General features: G+C 45.1%; 1 protein-coding gene across 1 annotated transcript in view; it reads right to left on the bottom strand.

Annotated features, from left to right (window-relative positions):
• The window catches only part of LOC124622512 (fat-like cadherin-related tumor suppressor homolog), an 883,388-nt gene that overhangs the window by 291,338 nt on the left and 571,578 nt on the right, over positions 1–20,472 (bottom strand). Inside the window, exon 3 of the mRNA XM_047148232.1 lies at positions 11,964–12,070. Coding sequence (XP_047004188.1) covers positions 11,964–12,070 — 107 coding nt within the window. The remainder of the gene's footprint in view (positions 1–11,963; positions 12,071–20,472) is intronic.

Below are 20,472 nucleotides of genomic sequence, written 5' to 3'. Positions count from 1 at the left end.
ATGGCAAGCTGTCGTCGTTTGTAGGAGGATACAAAGTTTCTAGTTGGTGCGATCAATGACGCCTTTCTCTACAGGTAGAAAAACATGCATTAATGGAGATGTGTACGAAAAACAATCCAGCGTTGGCAGCGTACTGCTCTAAACCGTCACCTCGATTACACATTTAGACATGACGTTCCAGAGCAATATGAAATGGAACGAGCACATGAGCTCCTTAATGAGGAAGGCGAATGGTCGACTTCTGTTTATTGGAAGAATTTTACGAAACTGTAGCTCATCTATAAAAGAGACCGCGTACTGAACACTTTTGCGACCCATTCGTGAGTATTGCTCGAGTGTTTGGGATCCCCAGCAGGTAGGATTAAAGGAAGACATTGAAGCAATTCAGAGGCGTGCTGCTAGATTTGTTACGTTCGATCAACACGCAAGTATTACAGAGATGTTGCGTGACCTCAAACGGAAATCCTTGGAGGGAAGAGGATGATTTTTTACCAAAACACTATTGAGAAAAGTTGGAGAACCGGCATTCTAAGCTGGCTGCAGAATGATCCTGCTGCCGCCAATGCCGCCAACATACATGTCGCGTAAGGATCACGAAGACGAGATAAGAGAAATTATGGTTCGTACGGAGGCACTTAGGAGTAGCGGTTTTTACCTCGCTCTATCTGGAACAGGATTCCTCTGGCAGGCACTTAAATGTGATTCTCAGAGTTTCCATGCAGACGTGTAAAAGGAAATGACTTGCAGTGGTACGGGGTACCCTGTGCTACGTATTATATGGTGGCTTGCGGAGTATATATGCAGATGTAGATGTCTCTCAAACGGTTTCGTTCGTTAAAAGATCATCCGGTTGTCTGTAGTTCAAAATAATAGGAAATCAAGGCAAAAACGAATAACAAATCGTCACCGAGCTGTGTCAATGCCATGACTTAAGAAGTCTAGCGTATTATCTAACAGTAATGACAAGATCTGGCAGTGACGATCATATAAACATTGTGCAGATTCCTTAGCAGAAGCAGTAACTGCATGGGACACGGCATGTTCTGTGAACTATGCCCTCTTGCTTTTGTCTTTGCTATGATCAGACGATGTAGCCGCTTCGGTTTAAATTGCTCTGACCCACACACTTAAAAACTTCATAGACGTTACTCTGTCCAGCGATCGTTCGGCAGCCGTAGGACACACTTATTTATACTGTATTTATGTTGAAGATCAACTGCCGATTCCTGATCAAAGGTGAACTAATCCTATAAAGTGATAATAATTCATGCCGTCTATAGTAGTGAAAAATAATCAGTCGATTTTTGTCATTCATTGTTTACGTATTTTTTCGTAGACTTTTCCGACCATTGCACTATCTCTTCCCATTCGTTCCTCGCAGAGAGATGTTTTAAGTCAAAGTAAAATAATCTTGAAAATTGTAATTATTCTAGCTAACTATAGTAATGGAAAACAACCACTTGTTTCCCGCAAATAAAGCGATAATAATAATTCCTGCCGCATCAATTCGCCATTTGTCCGCTGTGATTCGTAAGGTTTACACACAGGTAGTAAATGCCTTCCGAAAAGCCATGTTCTCACTGCGAATTGACAAACCAAGAAACCCAAGCACTTCTATTGCATCGACACCCAGTGAAATCCTGAGTTTATATCAATTTTTCACTGATTCGTTAACACAAAAGGACTGATAATTCCTCATATACCCTTTTCTCGATAGTGGAACTGTATTTTTCCCTTCGGTCCTCGAAGGAGGTCTGTGCAAGGTAATTGTATTTGTATTCTGTATCACAGCTAGATTTTGTTTTTCTCCTCCGCAATGCTTTAAACTTGTGTATAATGGCACACGGACTAGTAAAAACGACAAAAGAGAAATCACTGAACTTCTCTTTATTTACTGTTTTGTTTCCACTGCAGCGTAAATCTGAAAGCCTCAATAGTTAGTGCTCAAAGCATGTGTGTGTGTGTGTGTGTGTGTTTTTCGATACCAAATTCGTTATTCTATTATTGCGGCGCTCGAAGAGCGATGGAAAACCACGGAGACTAACATAGTTTCTCTCGCACTTCGCTACTCTCTCCCTGTGCAGCGGAACAAATGCAGCCAAACTCTTAACTGCTGGGCCAGAACAATTAAATTCAAATTTTTGCTGGAACCGCGCGTGTACGCGGATCGCTCTAATTAATTGGGAGCTGTTTTGTTTCCGGTGCGGCGCAGATGTGACAGGCGCAGGCAGACGTGCGTGTCCTGTGTGTGTGTGTGTGTGTGTGTGTGTGTGTGTGTGTGTGTGTGTGTCTGCGCCGCAGCGGGGATCGAAGCGGCGACCACAGGGCCGACGGTCCCAAAAATATGTGCAGCCACGCGGGCCCACCTGGACCTCGCTAATGAGGAGCGTACGCAGGGATAACAACCGCTCTTTAAAACTAAATTAACAATTTGCGGCAAAACTGCTGGTGTACGTAAACCGCGAATTTAAACGTTCCCGAAAATGAAGCACCCATTTTTTAGTCTGTCGGTCTGACGCTCAAATGAAAAGCTCCACCTCGTGAATTTTCACTGACTGCAGTCACTATCAGGGGTTTCCCACAAGGGAACGAACGGTTACTTTATGCAAAGTACCACTCTACTGCACTGTGTATATTTAGATCTACAGATTTTCAGAATCCTTTACTATCTCATGCAACGTAACCCAGCCATTCAGGAGCGATATATACGTCGATATGTCAGGGACGTTAAAAAAGTTTCCGTTTGACGGCATTGCTGCACTGTATATGAAGTGCAGCTCGACTCCGATGCGGGTATATAAGCACCGACATGTAGGCAAAGGATCAGCAGTAGAGCATTCGTGTCTTTCCGACCTGCGTGCGGTAAACGCGGAAACGTCAACTATGGCGACTTGAGACGGGCAAACTCGTTCATCCTTGGGATCTAGTTCACTGGTGGTCGCTCTTTTTTCGGAACCGTTCATTTTTACTCGTTCGCCGTTCACTGTGCTTGGTATATGGTTCTTATGAAAAATGGAAAATTACTAGCTTAGGTGACTGAAGATGGAAGACGCAAAGACTTGCCTCCCCCCTGGGGTACAGAGTTTTTATTCATAACAGAATTCTCACGCACTTCTGATTTTCGTCATTCTGCAAAACATCTCGTTTAGCCAACTGTTGCGTTACGTGGCTGATCGCAGTGAAATAATATAAGGTGGCGCACGAGAAACCGGCCCCGAGTACAGACTGCTTGCCAATTACGCACGATTTGTTGATCGCTACGAGCAGAATAGATAAACAAATAATAATTAGGCAGTGAAGAAATAACAGATAAGCTAATGCAAACAACTTCGAAACAACAGATGACGATTGATAAGCAACAATGAGCAGTCTAGTACTCGGGGCCGATTTTTCATGCGCCACCATGTACCACTGAAATAATATAGTAAGAGTTATCATATTCTCTTTACCGAACGTGACACCATACACTCGATTACGAAGCGCGGGCTTCATTCGGTTGTAAGTCGGTCTTCCTTCCATAACAATGAACATGCTCTTTTACCCTGGATCAAAAAAAGGGCGGAAAATGGCCACTTGTGTGTGCCGCGTCGTCAACTTTGCATGTGTAATAACAAAAAAATCTTGCCTTTTTACAAGTACTTCTTCTGCTGTTTATCGAAATAGTGAAGTAAGCTGACACGCCGTTTTGCTACCTGAAAATATGTATGTATTACATACCACGTAATTTTTTTGTAATTTACGTACGTGGACGCTGAATAGAATACGAAAAAACCAGAAGTTCAAAGTTCAAAAAAGGTTTGAAACACATCTAGAATGGGCGTGCGAAGCGAACGAAGCTAACTCGATACTGAACTATGAGCATTCGGCAGCGGAACCGCGACGAATGGCCACGCGAAGAAGGACGAGTCCGGCCGAGCGAGGCCGAGACCGAGGGGAACGGGACATAGGCTGGAACGAGACCGGCCGACGTGCCGTTCGGGAACGAGACCGACCGTTTCCCATTCCCGGGAACTATAAGTAGAGAGCCGCGACCAAAGTGAACCATGAAAGACCGTTCCTTAGAATGCGTTCATGGCTCGTTCGGTTTATCTTGGTGAACCGTTACTTTGGACCCGTTAGTTCGCGAACGACCCGTCTCTAATGGCGACGTTATTATCAAATCCGTCCAAATAGGGCCACCAACGTGCTGTTATTATTTTCTTGGCTGCCGGAGGACAAACACTGGTAAAAACGCAACGTAGAATGAAGAATGTGTGTGGAACAGCATGTCTGTTGAAAACCACAATTGTGGAATAATGTGCCAAGTTCCGTGTTGCTGCTCCATGATAACGCATGTACACGACCGCTTATTTCGTACCGCAGAAGTTAGGCAAACTAAAGTGGGAGACACTCGAGCCCTTGCTCTATAGTCCTGATCTCTCCCTATGCGATTATTAAGCGCGATTAACACGATTGCTGTCGGACGAAGATGTGCAGCAGGCACCTACGGACTTCACCACGCAGCAGAGCACCGTGTTTTGCCAAACGTATATCTTCACTCTGGTGCATCGGTGTGATGATTCCGTCAATGATTACAGCGATTTTGCCAGATTGGCATACCGATTCTGCATTGCACGGCCTCCTAATGGAAACTTTTGGTTCAAATGGCTATGAGCACTATGGGACTTAACAGCGGAGGTCATCAGTCCCCTAGAACTACTTAAACCTAACTAACCTAGGGACATCACGCACATCCATCCCCGAGGCAGGATTCGAACCTGCGACCGTAGCGGTAGCGCGGTTCTAGACTGAAGCGCCTAGAACCGCTCGGCCACTTCGGCCGGCAATGGAAAATTTTCCATCGCCCGTTATACATCTGAGTTTTCGGTGTAACTCGGCAGATGATAGCATCTGCTAATGGTAGGGAATCTAAACTAATATAGGGTTCTGATAATCTGTATACCTAAATACACACAATGGTTAGAGAGGAGGTTAAACATATCGATGTTATGTACATCCCTTACAGTATAATACTGTGTCGTATCATTTTTGTCGATTTAAATTAAGTATTCTGATCAAATAGGAGTCTCCTTACTGATATGCATATGTTCAAAGCAAATATTATAATACTGGAATGTTAATAATAAGAACAGGGTGGCATTCTGATTCATCAAAACATTTCACTGAGATTTATAGGGGTTTCCATTTTTAAATCCCTAATTTCCCATCATAAATCTTTGTTGCATGTAAGAGTTAGTTTTACCTCACTAGATTTCCTGACCGCAAATGAAAATTTTGCTGTGTAACGTTGCAATAACCTGGAATATTTTCCGCAGTAACGCGCTTATGTTGTCACAGGAACATAACATCAATTGAATTGTGTAGTAACGACGCATCATGTTTCAAAACCAGACTGCATCACCCAGTGCTCATTCGTAACTTGAAGGGTGACGCTGCTAGAAGGTCGGCAGTGTACTATTTCGCACTGAACTTAGTAGATACAGAAGCGAAGCCTGAATATTCATTGCTGATGTGCAGAACACCTGAGTTGAAATATTCAATATTGTGTATATTTTTTTCTCTTCTCCCTTATCGATTTTCTAGTGCTGTCATCCCATCCCACAAAGCTTTTATTTGAATAACGAACTCGTAGGTACATGACAAAGTCTCGAGTTCACGTACCAGTGCGTCACAGTGGGAACGACAGAATGGACCTTAAACGCAAGAATCCAAGCACAATAACGAAGATTCCTTAGGTCGACGAGCGTGCCATAGGTAGTCGCGACACAGCAACAAACGTTACAACAGTTCCATATCCTTCTTCGCCTGCTGCAATCCGTTGCTTCCGAAGCAGAATAGAGGACCAATATTAACTCTCTGTATTTCCAGATTTGAATTACCATTGAACGTGTGTGGGTTAGACTGAAAGGTTGTGCAATAATGCTAAGCAGATCAGAACCTTTTGGAATACATTAGACTATCTGAGAAATGCTGTACTATCTGTGAGCGTTATTGAGAAATCTTTGCCATTCGACACGTCTCTGGGCTTCTTTGTATTCTCTTTAATGAGTTCATAACAGAAAATCATATCAGTACCGGAGAATCGAGAGTTACTCTTATGATTTATTGCTTACTAAATGCAGATAGATAAGAGAGACGATACATTTCTAAATTATTTATGGAAAAAGAAAATTCAGGAATTTTGGATCTCAATATATCAGCCACTTTCTGTTTACAACAAAGTAGAACAACTACACAGCAAAAACTTCTTGATCGTACAACATTTCTAAACAGACTTAGGAGTAATAGGACCCAAACAGAGGGAACGTGTGAAAAAATTATCCCAGCGAATTAAATGTTCGAAGAGATTTCAGGATTGCAGCCGGTCGTCCTAAACTCACTCCACGATATATCAGCTGGACACCTGTCATTCATCTTCAGGTGAGCCCTCGAACAGAGGGAACGTGCCTCACTATAGAAAATTCACAAGCTATAGGGCGCAGTCGTCATAAGACCTAATAGAGCGTAACACCGACGAACACAACCGAATGCAACACCAAATTACTAACAATCGAATTAAAACTGTCGATATTTTTTAAAGATATCGGGGATCCGATATACCGAATTTAAAATATATATATTATCCGCTCTCCACCGAGTGAAAGTAACGATATATCGACATGAACAATATCGACTACCGACTTTAAAAATATCGGCTGCATACTGCAAATATACTGTAGGTTTTAGAGCTGTATATTTCAGCACCGTTTTATTATTAGATATTCTGTCAATCAACTAGCAGCCTGCCTATCCCTCTTATAACAAGAACTGAAAGGAAACCGATGCATGTTCAAGCTTGGAGATAACCACTCATCTAAACAAACGTAACTGGATGCCAGTGGCACAACAAAAAGTGTCCGGTTGGTCCGTCGTTCGGTTCTGTCACGTACCGCATTTGTCCGGAACACTTCATATCGACGTCCCTGTCTTTGTTTTGTTTTTCTTTTCATTTAAAGCAACACCAGCAACCTTTTAGCTGTAGTGTCAAAACTGCGTGGTGAAGCTAAACGTTGCAACTTCTATTGGTAGCGCTGAGCGCCGATTACGTCAGCATTTCCCCCGACATGTCTCCGCCCACCGTAAGGGCCAATCTTATAACTTAGATTTTTGTTCATCATTTTCACCATCTGTTTTGTAAGAATGCCGAAGTGAAAAAATAGCACATTAGCTGTGTTAATTTTTTTTTTACGCCACTGGTATGCTATTTCTTCACATCGGAAATCTTGTTATTCTATTCACACCGTCAGCTCCCAGTGCACTTGGAAATCTTCTTTTGCACCACATATCCACTTCTTCTTTTGAACCACATACCCACAAAGTCAAAGAAAAAGACTGGGCGTGATGAAAGCTCAAAAAGTAGTAGGAATCCTTCACACAGTGAAAGCAAAATTATGTTCTACTACCACTTCAAAAGAACAACAAATACCGAAAAAGTCGTGAAAAAAATTATAGCATAAGATAAAAGTATCGGCATTCGATATTACCATCTTGATATCGATATATCTGGGAAGGTATGTCGACTACATACATCGTTACTTTTGCAGAAAATATCAATATATCGATATTTTGACAATAGCCCTAAATCGAATGCAGTACCTTCACTGTTACGTCTGTAGACAAACCCCCTGGACAGGAACTCAGCCGGACATCACCACAAAAGTTCTACTACCAGAAAACACGGTTCGTAATAGGAAGCTTTAAACGTTAGAGCACCACTTGAGACTACAAAGAAACATGTTACAGCGATCACATGTTGGAACAGAGGGCTGAAAAAAAAATTATCTTTATTACATGATCTAAAGTTATCTTGCTCCCCTAACAAGAAAATATGGAGGTCTGGGTAGAAATCTGACAACTACTTCGTCAGAGAAAATATTCGCGATCCTTAAATGATAATTGTATACGAGCTCCTTAAACACAAAATAGGCCATTTGGAATCCAAACATATGCTCCTGTTAAAACAACGTAAATACTATTCCGCAGACGGTTCCAAGTGGAGTATTCGGCAAAGTTACAGACAATATTTTATTCCAGACCTCACATATATAGTAAGTGAAAGGATGTACTCAACAAATACGAAGCACTATATACAACCACGATTCTTTTGAAGTAGAGCTGCAATGATGGAAATGTTGAGCGAGACAAGACACAGGAAATTGATTAAAAACCTGAACGGTTGTACATGATCCACAGTAGAAAACTGGTTTAGTCAGCAAATAGCTTCGTTGTGCCATTTGCCTTTAAAGAACTGGAGCCAGAACTAAACTCATTTCAACATGGAAAAGCACCCGAGGTTGAAAACATATGAATAGATAAAACGCTTTGACCCTGTAGCCAAATAATGGATCACGGAACTTATCAGCCAGTCGCAAGACAGTCAAGATACGAGAGATCTGCAGAAAATAAAAATAATGGCACTGTTGGAACAAGAGGAAGAACCAGAATTCTCTGGGAACTATCACCCGATATCGCTCGTATGTCACCTATACAAATTGTATGAACGACTGAGGCTCAACCCAAAACTCATCCATCAAAAAGTCAGTTTCAGAGCAGCAAAACCTTACACCAGCCGAATCTTGTTAATTTTTGAATAGGGATGATATGAAAATAAATAACTTACCTTGGTTGACTTAAGCAGTGCATACGACACGGCGAACCACAGGTCAATTATCGAAGCATGCCGCTGCGAAAGACTCCAAGGAGACAAGATCCTCTTGACCACTGCTTAGCTAGCCCTAGAGTTCGTCTTTCAAGACAATACGCCACGAGTACACCGACCCAACCTTGTGAGCACTTTCCTCCAGAAGGAAAAAACGATAGCATGAAATGGTTTATGGTATCCGCCTATATTAACACGAATGGGACAAGTTGAAACCTCGTGTGCATCATCACAGGAACCCTTCAGAGTCACCGGATGACCTCAACATTCAGCATGATGCGGCAGAGAAATGGAACGGGCACGGGCAGTATCGTTTCCACCTCACTTTTTTGTGTCTTCAGCCTTGTGACTGAACTTGAACACGGTTGGGGATGCTTGGGACAAGCTGAAACCGTCAGTGCGTCATCACACGAACCCTTCAGGCTCACTGAGTGACCTCGACACTCAGTACGCCGCAGAAGGAACACGGAACAGGCATAAGCAATATCGTCTCCAGCACCCTTTTTCTGCATCTTCAGTGTTACGACTGGTTTAAGCCGCCCGGGTAGCCGACCGCGTTAACACGCCGCTTTTGGGATTCGGTTCCGGATCGAATCTGCCCGGAGGATTAACGCCGGATGCCCCTACGTCGGCCAGCCTAGAAATGGTTCTTATGTGGTTTCTCACATCCAACGAGGTAAACACCAGGCTGGTACCCACGTCCCACTTCACATACACGCTACGTACAACACTTTGAAAACGTTCTCGCACTCTAGACACAGATAAAGTATACGACTTCCGTTCCGATGGAGTCGTGGCATTGGGAAAGGCATCCCAATGTCACTAACACTGTAATAGCAACTTAGTTCGTCCCGATGGAGTGGTGGCGTTGGAAAGGGCATCCCACTGTCACTAACACTGTATAGCAACTTAGTTCTCAATTATACTTCAGTCTCAGTTACGCACTTTTAACTACCTCTATGGGTCAGCCGGCCACGGTGGCCGAGCGGTTCTAGGCGCTTCAGTCCGGAACCACGCAGCTGCGATAGTCGCAGGTTCGAATCTTGCCTCGGGCATAGATGCGTGTGATGTCCTTAGGATAGTTAGGTTTAAGTAGTTCTCAGTTTAGGGAGTTGATGACCTCAGCTGTTAAGTTGGTTGGTTGGTTTTTTGGGGAAGAGACCAAACAGCGAGGTCATCGGTCTCATCGGATTAGGGAAGGACAGGGAAGGAAGTCGGCCGCGCCCTTTCAGAGGAACCATCCCAGCATTTGCCTGGAGCGATTTAGGGAAATCACGGAAAACCTAAATCAGGATGGCCGGACGCGGGATTGAACCGTCGTCCTCCCGAATGCGAGTCCAGTGTGCTAACCAATGCGCCACCTCGCTCGGTAGCTGTTAAGTCCCATAGTGTTTAGAGCCATTTGAACCATTTCTCTGGGTCACCTCAAGATCTAAGAAATTGGTTCAGCAACCCGTCGTATCTGCATCAAAACCTACTTAGATCTGAGGATGATCCAGAAAGATTGAAACATGTCATGTAATTAAAAACGAGCAACTGTGAGTGAAGAATAAATGAGGACTGGTTTGATACGTGCCGCCACGGCTTCCTCTCCTGTGCTTACGTCTTCAGCTCAGGGTAGAACTTACGCCAAAAGTTCTCAATCATTTGTTGGGTCTATTCCAATCTGTTTTAAAACATGTTCTATCAGCCTCTCCAGCCTCTTCTCAATGTTTTCCCCATATTCCATTCCTCCTGGACCCGCCGAAAAGTCTCTTCATGTTACCAGTGAGCCCAATTTTCAACATCGTTCGATACCACCACACCTCAAGCGTTTCGATTTCTTTCATTCTGAAAAAAATCTGCTTGCACACAGATGTATAAGTCAGTTTATTACACAACCAGTTTCAGTAATAAACAGACCATCATCAGGTAACTAAATACAACGAAAAACCAAAATAAGGCACAATGTGTCATAACAAAAACAATCGTAGATGTAATACTCAAACATTCGTAACCTATTGAGAAATTACATTGTAACATCGTAAACGGATGCAGAACAACCCATAAGCACTATCAAACAACATAGCACAAGCCAGCAACTCCACGTAACTATAAATCAGAGGCACATATAGGTACTGTACATCTGTGGTTAAGCACATAAAAACATTGATGTAACATATAATCCGAGTACATATTAGCGTACAGTACATCTGTGGTAAAGCACTTAACAACACTGATGTAACGTGTAATCCTCATTCATGAATATGTCGCCAAAGATGGTAAAATGATAGGAAGAGACACTACATGGAACCAAAGAAAACTTTATATGATCAGAGATACCATCTCGACATACAGTACCTTACTATTGCTGACTCAACTACAAACAAAGTACGACTAAGTGGAAACATGAAGTCATTATACCAGCGTCATGGTTGAACATTCAATTTTGCCAAAATCTTACAAATATTTTCCATACAACCTATGGCCGCAGAAGATTACGATAATGTATACAACAAAATGTTAAGTTTTTACCCACAGTGCATGATCCAATTCTGTACGATTTGTGCTCGAGATGTATATGCTCATAAATTCCTTCCTCAAATCAATGTTCGCTATCATCAGGCTTCTTTTGGGAAGGAGTGCCCTCTTTATCTATGCTAGTCCACTTCCGGTATCTTCCTTGCTTCTTCCGTCAGACGTGATTTTGCTTCAAAAGTAGCAGTAAACCTTCACTTAGTCTACTTCGTGGTCCCAACTTTGATGTTAAGTTTACAGCTTATCTAATTTCTGTTACTTATCTCTACATTCATCTTCCCTTTGTTTATTCGCTCACCTTGAGGGAGGTTCCAAATATGGTAAAATGCACGAGGTGCAGGAACATGGTACTGGAAGCTCCCCTGCAGCAGATTACGATTTCACAGATGTGTGGTACTCTCAAACTCTTTGTATTTTCAAACTTCCCAGCATGCTGGGATAGCTGTGATCAGCAACTTCTGTTAACCAGTACGACGAAAAACTTGTCCTAAGTCGCAAATTTTACTTTTTTAAATTTTATATTCACTCGATGACTAGTCCCGGACCGAGACCCATTTTCAAATCATCGTTTCGACCAGAAACTAGTCATCGCGTGAAAAAGTTATTTCGTTTTCCTTTCTTTGAAGTTTATTCTTTCATTCCCTGTGCCTATTGAATCCCAGGTCACAAACATTGGTAAATAAGCATGTGGTGCAAAACTTTGTTTGAGCAGTTTACATGTACTGATGGCATGTGTTTTCAGACTCACCTCCAGTTGGGAGTGCAGTGGCACCACGCCGTGGTCCTGGGCGAACACAGTGAGCCAGTAGCGCGGTTTGCTCTCCACATCCAGCGGCGCCGTCGTACGGATGTTTCCTGCAAGCAAACAGAACGAGTCAATCCAGTTGAAAACGACTCTCACCGTCTGAGTTTGTGATTTCGTCTGAATGAACATCAAAGGCTGCCAGGTATCAGTTCAGCTAACTCATGTTCGTCACTACTGCTGGGTCGCAGACTGAAAAAGATACGTTTCGCAACTTTGTGGTTGTGGCCGTTTTGCGCTGCAACTCTGTAAATATCAAAGTATTCGTCTGTAAATTAAACGCGATCTTCCTGCAGCAGTGTTGGTATTTAATTTCCGCGACACGTTTCACCTTTTATATGAAAGGCATGTACATACGTTTACCTCAAGCCGTCATATAGTGTATTGCAGAGAATGCGTAATGTTCGCTCAGTCTTTTCCGTATAAAAGTCCCCTATATTTATGCAACAGTTTTCCGCGAGAACTTCTTTTTTTTTTTAATTTTTTCCCTCAAGGCGTTCCCATCTATGTCCCCAGAGAAATTTTTCAGTGAATTTCAATTTAGTTGTTGCTTGCCCTGACAAACTGTAAGTGATAGTGGTGTCAGTAGCACCCTGCTCTTACGGACTATAGACGACGTTGCTCCTCAGGTTCAAAGAAATGTCCTATTTGTGTCATGGTTCATAATTCTCATTAGTATTCACTATGAAGCGTGGTAGGTTATTTACAGTAAATATTATAAGACCCTCTCGCTATACTACCATCCTGTCTGGTCCACTATGACAGTCCCTCGTACCGTAGTATAAGATATCGTTTACCTTAATGCGAGTTTATAGCTCACTTTGATTACTACTTCAACTTTGTAGCACTGATTGTTACTTATATGAGGGCTATTTTTTATCATGGTCCAATAAGTCGCGAAATTAAAAAAACGATGAAAATCTGGTAAAGCTTTGCACAGAAGCGTTGCAGAGTGTCTAACTATTCAGTTCGAAGTGCGCAGATGCCTAGAACAATACATTTACGGTGCAAGTGTACAGCCAGCAGTGGTGGCCGAGCGGTTCTAGGCGCCACAGTCTGGAACCGCGCGACCGCTACGGTCGCAGGTTCGAATCCTGCCTCGGGCATGGATGTGTGTGATGTTCATAGGTTAGTTAGCTTTAAGTAGTTCCAGGGGACTGATGACCTCAGAAGTAAAGTCCGATAGTGCTCAGAGCTATTTGAACCATTTTTTGCAAGTGTAAAGGTTGTGCTGCCGCATGATTTATTCATGCTGAGGCGTTGCGCCTCCTTTCATGCAGCCTGTGTAACATAACTATCATGGGTGACACCAAAGAATCGAGTGAGATGGTGTAGTTGTTGGACCCTGGACTCGCTTCAAATCCGCGTACGGCGATAGACTTTAAGGTTTACCATGGTTTCCCTAAATCGCTCTAGGTAAGTGCCACGAAGGTTCCTTTGGAAGGGCACGGCCGATTTCCTTCCCCAAAGTTGAAATAACCCGAGCCTTTGCTCTGCCCCTACTGACCTCGATGTCGGCAAGATGTTAAAACCTAATCTTCCTTCCTATTCCTTTCTGTCGCAGCAAAATGCAGCAGTGGTGCAGGAACTTTGAAGCAGGATGTATAGACGTTCATGATGCAGACAGTGAGGGAAGGAAGCGAGTATCAATAGTCTTGTTCTGCGAGTGGATCAGGCGATTCGTCGAAATCGTCTTAGAATCCAGAACAAGCGAAAAGGAATTGTGTAATTGGGCATTGTCCTTCTTCACGACAATCCTCGTCCGCACACTGCAGCTGCAACAAAGATGCCAGACACTCCAGCAGAATTTTCAGTGAGACGTGTTTGTCTACTCACAATATGGTCCGGACTTGGCTACATGTGATCATCTCTTTGCTCACACGAACTTTTGGCTACGAGGACAGCATTTTGGCACAGACAACGAACTGCAGACCAACGTAGAAAATTGGCGGAAAGCCACAGCGTCTGCCTCTTATGACTGGGGTATTGCAAACATGCCAGTACGCTACGAAAAATGTTTAAGACGATCTAGAGATGCAGCTGGAAGGTATAGCTAAATGTTGCTTTCCATTTCGCGACCGATTGGATCTTAAAAAAATTAGCCGTCATACTTATCGTTCACTGTTATATTTACATTTCACAGATATCTTGCACGGAGATTGCTTCGTAGGAATATAGTTCATGTAAGGCTCTACCTGCTTGTATAGCGTAGCGCACTGGATTACGAGATAGTAAGTTGAGCGAAACTGGGATCTAATCCTTTTGGCAGATTAACGTCCATGGCTGGTACATTGGTAACCCTGACAGTGGCTTTTAGGCGGTTTCCAACGCTCTTTTAGGCAAAAGCTGGTCTGGTTACCTCTTTCCGCCTCAGACAACACTTTGTACAAACTGTTAAAATACGATCATACACCAGACCAAAGTTTATGCAGTGCGCAGACAGGGGAGCACACGATTTCTCTACCTGAGGCAAGTGACGGCTGTGGCGAGAGAAAGGGCATCCGGCAGCAAAGTTAAATAAAAGAAAACTGCCGATACTTTGAGCACAGAGGAGCCCAGGGCACCTGCTAAGGAAAGGAAAGAAATAGTTCAAGAGAGGTTCTGTTTGATAACGTTGAAACATGGCGTAAAAAATATTTATTTGTAATTCAAAGAAATATTACGGTAAGTTCATGACACACAGTAGTCTATTACATTCCACCATCGCCGTCCATAGTTTCACACTGAAACACTATAGAGGGTGTCCCACAAACGTTTCGACAAACTTCGTGGGCGTGTAGAGGATGTCTTGAGAAAAAATTGAGGACAGGAATCGTCAGAAACGTCATCCAACGACACTGGGCGCTAGCGCCTGCCACTAGGCAACCCCTCTGGCAGCAAATGTGACTTCCTACAATTACTGGCCATGTTGTTTGTTGTTATTCAGTGTTTGTTATTCAGTGATCGCGTTGCCGTGGTGGACGACGGTTTCATCTGCAATTTAGTTTCCACCTAAATACGTAAGGACTTTGCATATTTTAGAAGGTTCCAGGAAAAAAATCAATGTGGATGGAAACCCATGTCTAAAACAGTCATCCACAGAGGCAACAGAGCATCGTATTCATAGGAGACAAGACCTCTGCACACAGCAGGTAGCCCCATCTTCTATACTGGCGACAATGAATAATAAACAACGTTGCCAGACGGTCCGCCTGATGTCCGTCAACTTATAAAGTTACGTCTGCTGCCGAAGGGATGACGGCCTAGTGGCAGGGGCCGCCTATAATTTCGACGCTCTATAACGTCGTTGGATGACATTTCCGGACACGGGTTTCTATCCTCGATTTGTTCCTAAATAAACTCTCTAAAACCACGAAGCTTGTCGCAACATTCTGGGGTACTCTGTATTTAACCATGGCAGACAACCGCATCCGTTGCAGCCACGTCGTAATGCTTTCCCACATATCTGTCTCAAACATGAGCTTCGGAAAACCGGTAACTATGAGTGAATACTAGACATAATATGTTCACACTCTTCTAGCGGCAGCCGACGACGACTTTCGTACAAAAACTAGCGGCAAGCTGCTTATACGCTTCAACATATCAGAATTCGAGGAATCTGTCTGACGCTGTCATCTGCTACACTGATAAGGAACCGACCAACAACACCGTCTACGAAATCATCCTGTTCACATAGTTGGACGTTTGAACGCACAACAGTTTTCACAAAATCGTCACGCTTTCCTAACGCTCGCATTTGTTGCCTTCTCATCTTGCACGGGGTGGACATTTCGCCTATATTCTACTTTTGTTTCAGCGCACTTAATACACTCAACACAGAAGCTATGGCAAACTAAGACTTATTTACTGAATCTACCGTATCAGTTCCAAAGATCATTTTTTGTAAATAGTCTTCGCGCGTTTGCCGCCGGATGACGCTGTGCAAATTCCACAATATTCCCTCGGAGCAATTGTCCGACATCTTCAGGTGGCTGAACCTCGCTGGTGGCTAGGTACGACTGACAAGATCCGCACGTCGACGCTCTGTACACAGACCATGACCGCGAAGAATGCGAAGGCGTAGAAATCCCGCCTGCACAGTGATCTGCAGATAGGTAGCGCCATACTCAAGCGCCCTCTGCTGAAAATCGCAGAGCTGCCCTCCTGCGCGTGCGCCGTACGCTATGTTTACTAACAGTGCGACCAGACGTCATTCACTAAAAAATTACTTTTTTCTAAGAACTTACCAAAACATCAAGCACATTCTTTTTGACTGTTTTACGCGTATGTGTTTCATTGCAGAACAAGTAGCAACTTGACACTCCTTTCTTCAGCTCTTTTAAACGAAACTGCACGAGCAATAGGGAGGGCAGAGAAGGCGACTGTTCAGTGAGATCTGAAACAATAACTGCACGAGATGAACACTTAACTCGGTATATGAAGAGAGTAACTGTTCTCGAAAGAACAGATACCACTGATGATGGATAGAGCGTCTGCCATGTAAGCAGGAGATTGTGGGTTCGAGTCCCGGTAGGGGTCCACATTTTCAGCTGTCCCCATCGAGGTATAACACCAACACGTCGGCAGCTGAGGGTTTCAATTAATTATCATTTACTTAACTCGGAGATTGGCAAAAACAGTGAAAACTTTGAATGCTTTAGCGCGCCTCACTGCATCGATGTTGCTGGTGTAGCGCAAAGTAATTGTCACATAAGGTAAACGTGCAGAGTGGGTTTTTGTTTACATTGGGGTTGAACTTGCAATGAACAGAATACAGATCGTACTTTCTCTCATATCGCTTTCACTCGCATCGCGCGGGTCAAATGCCAGGTGATCGATCGAGCAACGCCCGATAACCGTATCGTGCTCTCCGACGCATTGTCATGTGTATAAACTCACCATCAGCAAAAAACACCACTTGGTCATCATAGTACGACGTAGTTACAGCGGAACTGTCCGAATCAGCGGCGGGACGTTGCGGTTGTGCCATGTTTGGTGAGGGGAGCGCCGGATGAACAAGCCTGGCGTTAATGAACAGCGGGCCGGCTCGACTGCTCTGTGCGCAGCCCCCGTGCCGCTTATTCAGTCCGGAGAGCGGAGTTTATTTCTGGAGTCGGCCTCCCCAGACACGAGGGCGCGACCGGATTCGTGCTCACTCCCCAGCCGGTCGGCTCATGGAGCTTCTGACAGCGCAATAGCGCTCGCCTCCACATTATTACTGCGCGCTCGGTAATCTCAGTACTTTCGCCAACGACAGTGACTCACTTCGGCTTTGAGATAGGCTCGCCACATTAATTCAGTACGGAAGGGGAGGTGAGGTCTGAGAAACTTCGCCGCTGTGCAACTTTGATGTACACTAACGTGTCGACAAAAACTTCTCGTATTAATTATCCTTTATTTAATCAAACGTTTCTAGGCTGCGAATTTGCAGTGTCCGCAAATTGATGAAGTTGCCATAGCTATAGCCGATCGTGCAGCACATAACTTCAATTCTACAGCCAGTGCTCGAGCTGCGTCACGAGATTTGTCTCTCCCCTGGTGAACAGCTCAAAAAATTTTGCGGGGCATTTTACACTGTTATCCCTACAATATTCATAATTTGCACCAAATGAAGCTATAAGACAGGCTTCAGCGCTGTGACTTTGCCCTTCATTTTCTGGCACGCATGGAAATTAATGACATGTGGCCGGGGAATATTATTTTGAGGGACGAGGAACATTTTACTCTGGAAGATGTCGCATGTTGGGTTCTACTCCGCTAATATTGTGCAGGAATATCCACCACACTCAGCTTATGTGACTGTGTGATGTGGTTTCACAAGCTTCCTCATTCCCCGTCCGTTTTTCTCCGAGGAGATTGACACATCTCGGCCCTGTTATGTGTTCGTACGATATTTCACTGCCTTTGTTATACTGATTACGATGCAAAGTTCCTTTGGACATGCATGCATGTTCAAAGGGGCAGGCATTGCGGCGACTACAGCCGTTATAAAATATATGAAGGGCATTCGCAATTGCGAATAAAGACAACCATCAACTGTAGAACGGAAAGACGACAATGAAATTCTGTGCCAGACCGGGACACGAACCCAGATTTCTCTCTCAACGCGACCGGTCGCCTTACCATTTGGCTATCCGTGCACGACTCACGGCCAGACAGAAACATCCATATGTCGTGAACCATGCGTCTACGATCTGTACTCATACATCCCTTATGGATATTCCCGTAAAGGTCACGCGTCGTACTTGAAACTCGCTTGTCCCGTATTCAAGATGTGTTGCATTTCCAGATCCCGTGACCTAAATCCTTGTAACTTGGTGTGAAGATATCTGAAAGATCGTACCTACCAGGAATGTATCCGGACTCTTCCTGATCTCAAGTGCAGCGTATGACGACATCGCTCTGGTTACACGGTATACCCTGCGAGAAACTGTGGACCACGCCGTGTTACGTATGGCAGCATGTTGCTGAGTCTGACTATTTGAGCACATGTTGTAACTTGTGACCTTATGCCAATTATAACGGGACAGAACTGTAGGAGAACTTGTAGCAGAAGTCCGAGCCCAGAACTGGAGCTACACAGGAAATGCTGGTCACTGAACTGCGCGATCAGCTCCCGCGTCGTCGGACCACAAGCGCCGAAACAAGGCCACAAGCCAAGGACATCGACCGCAGCCGGCGGTCGCTCCCTCTTGATCAGCAACCCTCGGCTGCAGCAAGACTTCCGTGACATCGTCCCTGGGGCCAGCCTTCGGGAACCCACTGCGGCTCGATTGACTTCCGCATCGTCAACAATTACTCCAGATCCCGGTCTTTGGCCTGTTCCAGATGGTTCGCTGTGGACCACAAACGCAGCCCTTCTGCGTATTCAGCGCCGGGAAGCAGCATTGAAACCGAGTACGTCGTGTTAGGGCACGGCAGGGCCACACACGGCGCCTGTCGCGTAACAGCTGGGAATCCTCGCTGTTAACTCTGCCGCCAACGGACCGCGAAGGAGGGACCTCTGCCCAGCCCGGGCAGGCAACACCGCGCCATCCGCCCTACCCTGCTCCTCACCGTCGGTCCAGACTTCGACTCCAGGCACCGTCATCGCCGTGCCACTGGAACGAAGCCACCCTCCTCATTAGAGAAGACCCGTGACCGCAGCGTGGTCTCATCCTGCCGCCAGAGCTAGCCTCGCATACCGGAGACGCCAGACAGCCGCCGCCGGCGATGTCCACTGAGAGAAGACACTGACCTGTCCTGCTGCCACGCCCCCTAGCCGCCAGCACAACAGAGGCCTGTGGCGCATGGTTCCAGCTGCCGCAATAAGTCCTTGAAAGGACTGAGCGCCGCTGTCGAGGCAGCAGATTCGAGTTACGCCAGCGCATCGCTCTGTCTCCCGAACAGCGCGTGCAATCCGCCCGCCGTCCGTCACCGTCGGCAGCTACGACTCCGGAATATTACCAGGGAACTCCGGACCGCGTCAATCAGAACAGTGCCTGAACTGTATGAATTAGCAAAGAACTAATAAAGAGTGGTTGTACCCTCACCAAGATTGGCCGCTGCCGCTGTCCACATCCCCCATCTTCGACAGAGAACCCATCCGACACCCAGACAGCCCACCTCAGTCACGTTTACACAAAAAAGTGCCATAACCACTGTTACCATGTGTTCTGCTACAGCGCTACATTTTCTGTAGTGACAGACAATAGAACTACACTCATGCTCATAAATTAATGGATAATGCTGATACATGGTGAAACAGCGCGCTGGTGGGCGGTTTGCGGGTTTAAATCACCTCGGCGTATGACCATGCGGTGCATTTGACCTGTGGTCGTCCCAAGGTGGCGCTCACAGCAGTCCACATACGCAGAGGTGTGTTGGTGCATGTCGGAGTACGGTGCAGCGAGTAAGTATGCTGGCGTTTCCAGACGTGCTAATGGTTCAAAAGGCTCTGAGCACTATGGGACTTAACTTCTGAGGTCATCAGTCCCCTAGAACTTAGAATTACTTAAATCTAACTAACCGAAGGACATCATACACACCCACGCCCGAGGCAAGATTGGAACCTGCGACCGTAGCGGTCGCGTGGTTCCAGACTGTAGCGCCTAGAACCGCTCGGCCACACCGGTCGGCGACGTGCTAATGGTGACTGTGTGTTGAAAATGGCACAAAGAACACATATTGATGACGTTTTCAGGGGTAGAACACTAGGACGACTGGAGGCTAGTCAAACACAGCAGGCTATAGCACGGGTCCTCCGTGTGCCACAAAGTGTGATCTCAAGATTATGGCAACGACTCCAGCAGACAAGAAAAGTGTCCAGGCGCTACAGTACGGGACGTCCACAGCGTACAACACCACAAGAAGAGCGATATCTCACCATCAGTGCCCGCAGACGGCCACGGATCACTGAAAGTAGCCTTGCTTGGGACCTTACCGCAGCCACTGGAACAGTTGTCTCCATACACACAGTCTACGGACGACTGAACAG

This window comes from Schistocerca americana, chromosome 7 (genome assembly GCF_021461395.2).
Source record: "Schistocerca americana isolate TAMUIC-IGC-003095 chromosome 7, iqSchAmer2.1, whole genome shotgun sequence".
Lineage (NCBI taxonomy): Eukaryota > Metazoa > Arthropoda > Insecta > Orthoptera > Acrididae > Schistocerca > Schistocerca americana.
The sequence above is the reverse complement of the archived record's forward strand: the minus strand, read 5'-3'. Positions and strand labels throughout refer to the sequence as shown.